The sequence below is a fragment of the Peromyscus californicus genome, unplaced genomic scaffold, assembly GCF_007827085.1.
Source record: "Peromyscus californicus insignis strain IS unplaced genomic scaffold, ASM782708v3 Scaffold_4__1_contigs__length_199733344, whole genome shotgun sequence".
NCBI lineage: Eukaryota > Metazoa > Chordata > Mammalia > Rodentia > Cricetidae > Peromyscus > Peromyscus californicus.
This window is the reverse complement of record NW_026294562.1, coordinates 95,293,501-95,304,860: the sequence shown is the minus strand read 5'-3', so window position 1 is coordinate 95,304,860 and position 11,360 is coordinate 95,293,501. Positions and strand designations below refer to the sequence as shown.

Below are 11,360 nucleotides of genomic sequence, written 5' to 3'. Positions count from 1 at the left end.
ACACACACACACACACACACACACACACACACACACTAAATGAAAGAGAAAGAAATTATAGAAGCAGGATAGACAGACTAGAGATACCAAAACAGGAGATTTAGGGTAGACTTAAGAGGAGATTGGATGAAATGCCTCAGTGAATAAGAGCACATACTACTCTTGCAGAGGACCTTGGTTCAGTCCCCAGAATCCACATTGTGGCTCACAACCACCTACAATTCCAAGTCTAGGTAATTCATCACACTCTTCTGAAATTTGCAGGGAATAGGCATGCACATGGTGTGCTATGGTCCATGGCATAATACAGCAGATGACAATTAATAATTCAGATGTCAACCCACCAGATGAATAATTCTCTGATGGAGGAACCTCATTTCAACAAAGGCTTATGACTCCAAATGTTGTTTGCTTCTGTCTGTAATTTCACTTGTGCAAAAACAGTTGTGGAATCACCCCACTACCCATGCTGTAATATGTCCATATCGTGATTATATCTCAATCTTATGAGCATTTATTTTGTAGACAGTCTAAAAGATGACCCCTCATTAAGCTGTATTGTCCATTTGATATCTATATTGTTAGCTTACATAGAGTTTGATGAATAAATACATATACAAAGAAATACTACAAAAGTCTGGAATTATAAATCCCTGAGAACTGTCTTATATCATTGCTCAGGCTGACATAGGAAACAGTTGAGTCCAGATTGGCTCAAATTCCTTTAATCTTTATGCTGAGAATTACAGCTACAGGTTTCTTGTACATCATTAGGTGACACAAAGCTTTTAAAGAGCTTTAGATTAGACCAGGTGCCTTGTTATCACAAGGTCACAAAGCTGAGCTGCCTGGCTAGGTTGTAAATACAAAGACAGCCCAATTATCACTAGCTAGCAAATGATTTACTCCTTGAACCCATTCCTGACCTCAATTTGTAAGAATATATTCTGACTAGTCAAGGCTACAGAAAATAACTTGACTCTGGCCCCTAAAGAGGGCTATAGGTGTTCTTAGGTAGTAATCAGAAGTTACACACAGAATAGGAAAATGTATTTCAAGATTTTAAAATGCTTTTATGGTAACTGTGCTCTTGGAGAATGCCCTAGTGAGCTCATATTAATAGCTGAGGAGCCCCCAACTGGATTAGGCCCTCTGGATAAGTAAGGCAGTTGATTAGCTTGATTTGTTTGGGAGGCATCCAGGCAGTGGGACCAGGACTTGTCCTCAGTGCATGAGCTGGCTGTTTGAAACCTGGGGCTTATACAGGGACACTTGGCTCAGCCTGGGAGGAGGGGATTGGACCTGCCTGGACTGAATCTACCAGGTTGAACTCAATCCTCAGGGGAGTCTTTGCCCTGGAGGAGATGGGAATGGGGGATGGGCTGGGGGGAAAGTGGCGAGGGGGGGGCAGAAGGGGAGAAAACAAGGGAATCCGTGGCTGATATGTAAAATTAAATTAAATTATAAAATAAAATTAAAATTAAAAAAGAATAGGAAATAGAAATAAAAAAAAAAGAAAATTAGGACAAACCTGAGTTTCTACCAAAGCATTTATGACACAGCTCTCTTTCTGTAAACACTTTTAGAAAGCCTGACATTTCTGCTAATCACAAAATGTTAGATAATGTAATAACTGATTTTTTATTTGCAGCTGCAGTTGCAGCCAATTAGGAAGCTGAGATTTATTTCTTCTATGTATTGAGATGACTCTGTTTCTTATCGTTTAATAAAATGTGACCTTAAAATGTAACTCCGTATTCTACATGAAAGAGGCTATTGAGTATATATTGCTGTAAAAACAAAGAAAAGTGGGAGACACAATGAGAAAATAGCCAGGGAAGTCAATGTGAGAAAAGAGAGCCACATGAGAGACTAGAACAAAGACCATCAGAATGTGTGTATTTCTTCCTAAAGCCCTCAGACAGATAAAGTTTAATTTTGTGACTCTGGGCATTCTCTTTGAGCTCTGGTGCAGCCCAGGGCTGTTTCCCCAGACTGCAATAATGGTGTACAACCATGTATGAAAAGTACTCATACACATAAAAAGTAAAAATAAATAATTCTTTTTAAAAAGAAAAAAGATTTTGGAGACAGCTGCCCTACGGGAACTCAAGAAATTTCTAAACTTTACTCAGGTTTTGAATCTCACAGTGCCTTTTCCTATGATAACAATGCCATAGTGCTATTAACTGAGTTTACTGATACATATATTAGCCTCTGATTTTCTACTTAATCCTGGAACCTCAACAGGAGAATAGTGTGGATCACAAAATCCACTCAACACATCTGGGTTGTGGGAATCATGACACTCCCTCCTCTTTGATTGATCTCCATCTAACAATCAAAGTCCTGTCTCGTAACATTTTTCAATATATAGTTTCCTTATTTTCTAACTTCTTTACATGACTGATTTTACATAGTCTCTGTCTCCTGAAGACCTAGAATTTTCTTCCTAGTCAGTCTCATGGAATGATAGGCATTAAAATCATCTAAACATGTCTAACGACTTTATTATCTTGCGTGCAGCCTTTTAGTAGTACTGGGATGGATAAATATTTCTTTTCATGGAATTCGTGGCTTCTTAAAACCTATTTCTAATGTACACCATCGGTTACCACATCCCAATCCAATTGTCAACCCAATTCTCTTTTCATATCTTTTTCACTACCGAATGGATATCACAGAATGGCTCACATTTTTGACAGTCTCATGCATGCACATAAAATGCTGAGAAAATATCCAACACTTTTATACCCTTTCTTTCCCAGGTGAGACTGGCTTCTGTTTGACTACAGCTCTCTCTTCTGTCAGCAGGAAGTGGAATTTCATGTCAGTACTCAAAAGGGTACTATGCTTTTTGCTATGCCTGTTGGGACAGATGTGAGATTTGAACACCAGCATATGTCAATTATTTCCCTATATTTTACAATTTTTTTATATTTACTTTTTTCACTTTCACTGTGTGTGTGTGTGTGTGTCTGTCTGTCTGTCTGTCTGTCTGTGTGTATCCAAGTCATAAAATTTGGTGGCAAGCATTTTTACTCAGTGAACCATCTATCCGGCCTACTTTTATTTTCAATATTTATCTAATTTAAATAAGGCTTTAAATTATGAGAAATTAAAAACATATCAAGCCTATGCAATACCTCATACTCTTCTGTCTTTAATTTACCTTGTTTCCTTTCAGCCTTGCTTAGTAACTTTCACTGAAAAGTACTGCATTTTTTTCACTTGATTGTGAAGCATAAATACTTTCCATTTAAGGTAGGTATTTCAAAGCATCTCCAACCCTACTGTCTTTTTGTCCATCACATTGAGGAAGGACATTTGGAGTTTGAGTATGGCTTTCTGGTGCCATAACCTAATGTTACACAGCATTTGGTTAGAGGTCCCATATTATATCAAATTTTGCCTTGCTCTTCCTGACTCAACAATGATGACACAGATGAAAGACGATCCTTTCACAAGAAAAAATCTGTAGTGCAATCTGTAACAAAATGTCAGTCTTTTTTTTCCTTTGTTAAAAATTGAAAAGATTCTTCTTTCATATAATATATCCCAATCACAGTTTCCCTTCCCTTGACTCCTCCTAGCTCTGCCCCACACTTCCCCTCTCCCCAAGATCCACTCCCCCTCCTCCATTTCCTCTTCAGAAAAGAGCAGGCCTCCAAGAGACAGCAACCAGGTGTGGCTGGAGTTTTCTCTCTGGGTCCCACCAAGCCCCAGCAATTCCTTAGCCCACTTATAAAATAAACATACAGATGCTTATATTATTTAAACTGTTTGGCCATTAGCTCAGGCCTATCATTGTCTAGCTCTTACTCTTATATTTAACCCATTTCTATTAATCTATACTTTGCCATGTGGCTCATGGCTTACTGGTACCTTACATCTTCCTTGTCCTGGCAGTGGCTGGCAGTGTCTCCCTCTGCCTTCCTGTTCCCTCAATTCTCCTCTCTGTTAGTCCCACCTATACTTCCTGTCTGGCTACTGGCCAATCGGTGTTTTATTTATACAGAGCGATATCCACAGCAACCAGGTATGGCAAAAACAGACAATAAGACAAAGTGAAAGCCCTCGTATTGAAGCTAGACAAAGCAACTCAGTAGGAAGGAAAGACTCTCAAGAGCAGGCAAAAGAGTCAGAGATACACCTGCTCCCACTGATGATGGATCCAGCAGAGATGGGGGAGATGATTGCAATAATGGAGACATCTGAGCAGAAACTTTCAACAAAGGGGAGAAGTCACAGAAGTGATCTATATGATTTGCTCCACAGAGGGACAGACTTAACTGTTAAATGTCCAAGCATTCACATAGCAACTGACATAAGAAGCCCAACTAAGAGGAAGCACATTTGGGAGATATATGTATGGAGTACAGTAGGGGTAAGAAAATGGACACATAGAGGTCAGAGGTCATGGTAGCCTTTAAGAACAACTCAGCTGACTGGTGGCAGTACATTTCTGGTTGTATATGATTATGCCCCAGACTCATTCAGGTCTTCTATATCCCAAAGTGTACTTACAATGTTTCTTCAGTGTTGGGGGTTTTGTCTCTTTGCGTAAAATAAGGATGATTGAGCTTCACTCTCTGACACTTCATGTGGTATCTGTTGATAGCGCTTGTCCAGTCTTCTATTATAGGCAGAAGTGTTTCCAAAGGTCCAGATACAGTTCCAGTGATGTACTGGAATTCTCATCATGCTCAATGTCACATTGAAATGCCAGACACACCTCACATCTAATCTTCTCCTACATCTTCTTCAACTAATCCTCCTCTCATTTATATTTCGGGAATGACACCCCAACAACCCAGTTACCTCTGTTTGCAATTTAGAAGGCTTTCTGGCCTGCATCAAAGATTAGAAATTTGCTACATTTCTCTCCAAGGTCATTGAAATCATGTACACAGAAGCAATACTAAGTGAACTTGGGAAGTGATATTTACATATTTATGTTCCTAAATTATCTAACAACAAAAATTAAAGAAACAAGCCATCAGTGTGAGAGGGAGTGCAAAGGGCATGTAAGGAACTGGAGAGAGGAAAAAGAAGAGAGAAGTGATGTAATTATATTTTAATTAAAGTAAAAATATACTGAGAAAATGTGACATAAAACACAAAATTAATAATATGTGGTAATATATTGTGTACCCTAATAAAATTTGCCTGAAGATCAGAGAACAGAACAAGCTGCTAGATTAAACAGATGCCAGGCAGTGGTGGAACATACCTTTAATCCTAGCACTCTGGAGGCAGAGATCTGTCTCGATCTTTGTGAGTTCAAAGCCATACTGGATTACCTGAGATTGATTCAGTCTAGGAGAGAAACAGAGCCAGGCAGTGGTAGCACACACCTTTAATCCCAGTACTTGGGAATCACATGCCTTTAATCCCAGCACTTGAGATCTCATGCCTTTGTACCAGTATTAGGGAAGCACACACGCCTTTAATCCCAGCACTAGGAAGGAAGTCATTTGGCTGGATGGAGAAAGGTATATAAGGCATGAGGAGACAGGAACTAAAATCCTTTCAGCTGAGGACTCAGAGGAATTAAGTAAGAAGATTTGTGGAGTTGGCAAGGTGAGATGTGGCAGTGGCTTGTTCCTTTGTCTCTTTGATCTTTCAGCATTTACCTGGATATCTGGCTCTGGGATTTTATTATATGACCATTTTAGAATTTGTGTTACAATAATAAATGAGAGCAGTGACTGTAGCTTCCTCATCCATCTCAACAGCACCTGTCAGGAAAGGATAGAGCAAAAGATTTGCTTCTTTAGTTCACATGAACTCATATCAAAGGGACTGTGCTTAATGAGAATCAACATGTCTGAACTTGACTTCAATAGCATGATACAATCAGTATTGGTTCAGGGATTACATTATATCTGAGGCTCCTGAGTGATGTGTCAACGTACTCTCGGGGAAATTTCTTCCACACTACTTGCCATGTTCAGTATTTAATATGTCAATTTTTTGTCTAATGGCTGATCCAGTGAAATCAAAATTTTCTAAGAGGTCTACTTTACTTAATGTATCTTCAGTGTTTACCCAGTTTCTAGAATACAACAAATATTCAACATATACCTTTGAAAGCAATGAATGAATGAATGAATGAATGATTTTCCCACATCTTGTTGTGAAGCCTAATTGGTGACAGTTGTCCAAAATATACACTCTAACATCTAAGCTGAGATGAGTCATAGTCCTATGTTAATTCTGACATGACCCATGAATATATTTGTAAAAGTAGTTTAAACCCAACCTCTGCTCACTCTCATCTGTAAAGTAGAACATTGTGTGTGTGTGTGTGTGTGTGTGTGTGTATGTGTGTGTGTATGTGTATGTGAGTGTGTGTGTATATGTGTGTACAAATTATTAAATTAAACTAAGATAATGGCCTATGAATGTAGCCTAATAGGTAGAATTCTTGCTTGGCATGCATAAAGTTCTGTACTAGATCCCAAATACCACATAAAACAAATATTGGATGCTTGTAAATTAAGTACTGGGGAGATGGAGACAGGAGTATCAGAAGTTCAAGGTCTTCCTTAGCTGTCTAACACATTCAAAGTCATTCTGGGTTACACAAGGCCATGTTAAAACGAGAGAGATAATTGACATCAAACATTAAATATACAGCTGAGAGAAGGAAACTTTGACTGTAATTTATACATGTTATGTGTGTGATACATGTATGCATGACATGTGGGTATGTTTGTGAGAGTCCTGGTGCATGCACGCCATAGTATGCATATGAAATTCAGAAGACAATGTCTATGTCAAAACTGTTCTTCCACCATTTTTGATACAGGGTCTTTTCTGTCATTCACTGCTTTTTACTCCATCTAGTGGACCCCAGAACCTCCAGTGGTGATTGTTTGTCTGCCTCTCATCTGCCAGTAGGGACAGAAAACAGTTAGATAGAAGTTCATTGATGCTCAGTGGTAATCACTTTTATCTGGGTGATATCATGGGTACGGTAAATGACTTAGTGAAAGTAAGATTAGAGAGAGACTTATCAAGGTGATATCAGGGGTGCAGTTTAGGACTTAATGAAATTAAGATTCATGAGAGAGTTGAGCTGACTCCTTGGGTGGAGGATCCCTGTGCCTTCTGTCCTCCATTATAACTTATAACATATAGGCTGAGGTCAGCACTCATATGTTTAACATATGAATTATGGAATGTTAATTCTTATGGAAATCGTACATATTCCATCCTGTGCACTATTTTCTAAGTAACAATGACATTTTATACTCTTGCCTTTAAAAATTATGTATGCCTCAAATAATTATTCAACTTTGCATTTCATTCCTCCCTATAATCACCAAGTGCCTAATAGAGTATGTTACATCAACCACTAAAATACTAATAGAGAATTGGTGGACATAAATGAAAGAAACAAAAATAGTCCATTTAATTATTGGTTTAATATGTTCTAACATGAACTAGCCTGAATCAAATATAAACTTGCAGGAATATTTACCTAAGATAATTGGTTAGCATGTACATCCAATAATTTTCAAATGAAAGTGAACCATTCACATAAATAGGAAAATGAGTGATTGCTTTAGATAGAGATAGATTCCTTCAAAATTAATTGTGTTTGTGTGAAATGAACTTCTCAGCACTCACTGGGAATGAGGTATGATCTCTGGTGATTTAAATTCACACTGGAATCCAGAGCCTCACCAGGGACTAACCTTGGTGACAGACAGTGACGGTGGAAACAGCTTTGCAGCTATAAAATCATAGTGACTTTGAACTTCCTACTTTGAAATGAATTCTTATTTCAAGAGGTAAGATTGTGACTTTGTTGGTAAATGGAGATACTTCATTCTTTGAAAATGTACTGGGTTTACAAACGATGGTGGAGAAACAAGTCAGATGGAATCAAGCAATCATATAGCAGAAGGAAAATAAACACACATTTATGGAATCATTTTATATTTTCATAGGTAAATTAATCAGAATGATCATGGATAAAACTGCATTTTTCAGAGATTCCTGATTCATCCATCTATTGGTAAGACCAGAAACCATGATCTTCAAATGTGTACACATTTAACATTCAACGAAAAGGCTAACAAGTTCACTAGCCTCGAAATGCCTTGTGATTTACTGTCAGTGATTATCATGTGCAAAGACCTGTTTGTTGCAGCATCACAGGCATCACTGTGAACAAATGAGGATGTGAATACAGTATGTGAGAGATGAGAGTTAAGCAGCTCCCCCTGGGGAACCTTGATAAATCTCTTAATTTCTTAGTTTGAATATTTATAGATCAGTGTCCTCTGTTGAAAATCATGTCCATTTATTCCATCACACCCCTATTACAAAACATTGTGACATTGGGAAAGGATTTGGTTGTTTTAACAAAAAATTAATAATAATGGGTGAAATATTATCCGTGTTTTACATGATGATGAAATTAATATTTCAAGGTACTTTAAAAAGTGACGATCTATTTAGCAGTATTTAATGAGCTTAAAGGAAGTTCCATTTGTAATTTTAGTGTGATATCTCTTCTATTATCAGTTGTATCAAGAAAATTTATATTCTTTTTAAAAGTTAATCAAGACATGACCTTACTTACGGAAATGTTAGAGTTTGTGACAAGTGTAACCAACAAAGCACCACTCTGTGTATTAAGCATCAGAAAGCTGGAATGCCACTCTGATGCCTGTCACTAATTTTTATGTGCCCTAACTGGTGTTCAGATCTACTTTCCTTTTTAAAGATTCATTATTTTCATTTTTTTGAGGATGAATCTTGCCTGCATATACATATGTACACCACATGCATGTCTGGTGCCTGTGAAGACCAGAAGAGGGATAAGATCCCCAGAACTAGAACCAAGACTGCTGTGAGAAACCATATGGGTGCCAGGGATTAAACTTAGGTCCTTTACAAGTGTAACAAGTGATCTTAATCACTGAATATCGCTTAAAGCCCATAACTCAGTTACTACATGTGTGTGTGTGTGTTACATAGCTTAAAATGTTTTTCTGCTGTAAAATGGAAACAATAAAATAACTTAATGCTATTTAGTAAAAATAAAAATAGAAAACCATTCAAATTTTTAGAATCATGTCTTGTGATATAGTATTTAATAAAAGTTAGCAGTTATTTCATGCTTCGTTACATAATTCTATGCTCTTACATTTTGATCTTTTATTATAATAAATAAATTGATATTTTCTTAAGATTAACATTTTATTTATTTATTTATTTGTCTATTTATTTGTGTGAGGAAGTGGTAACATAGCATATGTGTGGATAATGAAGAGCAACATTCAGGAGTTGGTTCCTTCTTGTGGAATCCAGGAATCAAATCCTGGATGTCAGGTGTCAGGCTTGGTGGCAAGAGTCTTAACATGCTAAGCCATCTCACCAGGCTAAGTCTCATAATTTTCAATTTTAGCCTTGATGGCAATTAGGAATGTTTTATTATGAGTAAATGTAAATAAAAGTTATTTATTATTTATAAAAAATTTCTAAAATTATTGCTTAATAACTTTAAAGGAATGTGTACTTAATGACAACCCAAGTAAACCATCCATTTTGAAAAACATATTAGTTTGTAATGCTCTTCATATATGTATAAAATGAAAGGAAATGACTTATTTATAAGTCCCTTCTTGTAATGTCTTCATCACAGCCTGGTTCTGGTAGGAGTTACACTGTCCCATGGCTTTCCTGGATGTTGGGAACCACACTGCAGTGACAGAGTTCATTTTATTGGGCTTAACAGATGACCCAGTCCTTAGAGTCATCCTCTTCATCATCATTCTGTGCATCTACCTGGTGACTGTGTCTGGGAATCTCAGCACCATGCTTCTCATAAGAGTCTCTTCTCAGCTCCATCATCCCATGTACTTTTTTCTCAGTCACTTGGCTTCTACTGACATAGGGTACTCATCTTCTGTCACTCCCAATATGCTTGTCAACTTCCTGGTAAATCAAAATACCATCTCATATCTTGGATGTTCTACACAGCTTGGCTTAGGTGCTTTTTTTGGGACACTTGAATGTTTCCTTCTGGCTGCCATGGCTTATGATCGCTTTGTAGCAATTTGCAACCCACTGCTTTATTCAACCAAAATGTCCACACAAGTCTATATCCAGCTAATTGTAGGATCTTATATAGGGAGTTTTCTTAATGCTTCCTCCTTCACCCTTTCCCTTTTTTCTTTTTTTTTCTGTGGACCAAACAGAATCAATCACTTTTTCTGTGATTTTGCTCCTTTGATGGAACTCTCCTGTTCTGATGTCAGGGTCTCTGGAGTTGTTACCTCTTTTTTTGCTGCATCAGTAGTCATAATCACAGTGTTTGTCATAGCTATTTCCTACACCTACATCCTCGTCACCATCCTGAAGATGCGCTCTACTGAGGGCCGCCACAAGGCCTTCTCCACCTGCACCTCCCACCTCACTACAGTCACTCTCTATTATGGGACCGTCACATTCATTTATGTGATGCCCAAATCCAGCTACTCCACAGACCAGAACAAGGTGGTGTCTGTGTTCTACATGGTAGTGATCCCTATGTTGAACCCCATCATCTACAGCCTCAGGAATAATGAAATTAAAGGTGCACTGAAGAGACATCTTGGTAAGAAAATATTTTCTTAGGGCAATCTATTGTTTTATAAAACTTAATATAATAATGACAATTACCCAAAATCAATGGAACATTCATCTCAGGTTTGGTTATTCGGCTTCTTGTTATTCCTTTTGTGCTCATCTCCTTTTTCTCCCAGTATATGTAGCTGTTGTATTTATTGTATTTCTCTTTTTGTATTTTCAAATGTGTCTTTGAAATATTACACAATATATTCTGATCCTGTGCAACCCCTCTCACAACTCCCCTCAGTGTAACTCCCTCTCCTACAAACCAAGTTTTCTTTTTAATCAAATCCAACTTGTGCTACCTGTACATAGAAGTTTAAGCTTCCAGTGAAGCATAGTTCACCTACCAGATGCCACACTTTTAAAGAAAATTGACTCTCCTTCTGCTACAAGATATCAATTGCCAATAACTCCTCAGCTATGGGTGGTCTTCATGCTCATGTCCTCTCTCCATGCTGGGATTTTGTCTGGTTTGACCTTGTGCTTGCTGGCATAGCTATCATGAGTTCAGATCTGCAATCATTCTGTGGTATTTTGAAAACATTGTTTATTTGTAGTCATCCACCAGCTCTGGCTCTTACAATCTTTGCACCCACATTTCATAAGGATTCTGAGCTTGGAGGGAAGTCGGTATGATACAGATATAGTGCTGAGCCTTTCACAGTCTATAATTCTCTCCATGTTCACAAGTTGTATGTTAATCACCATCTACTTCAAAAAGAAGC

The 11,360-nt window shown here is 37.7% G+C and overlaps 1 protein-coding gene across 1 annotated transcript; it reads left to right on the top strand.

The window, feature by feature from the left end:
• Positions 1-9,692: 9,692 nt before the first annotated feature.
• Positions 9,693-10,638, top strand: LOC128093928 (olfactory receptor 493-like). The gene has a single exon (XM_052711844.1). It carries the CDS (start codon positions 9,694-9,696, stop codon positions 10,636-10,638), a length of 945 nt encoding a protein of 314 aa, XP_052567804.1. The 5' UTR covers position 9,693.
• Positions 10,639-11,360: the final 722 nt, after the last annotated feature.

Coding starts and splice junctions, on each gene's coding strand:
- LOC128093928 (XM_052711844.1), top strand. CDS start 9,694: ATGGCTTTCCTGGATGTTGGGAACCACACTGCAGTGACAGAGTTCATT.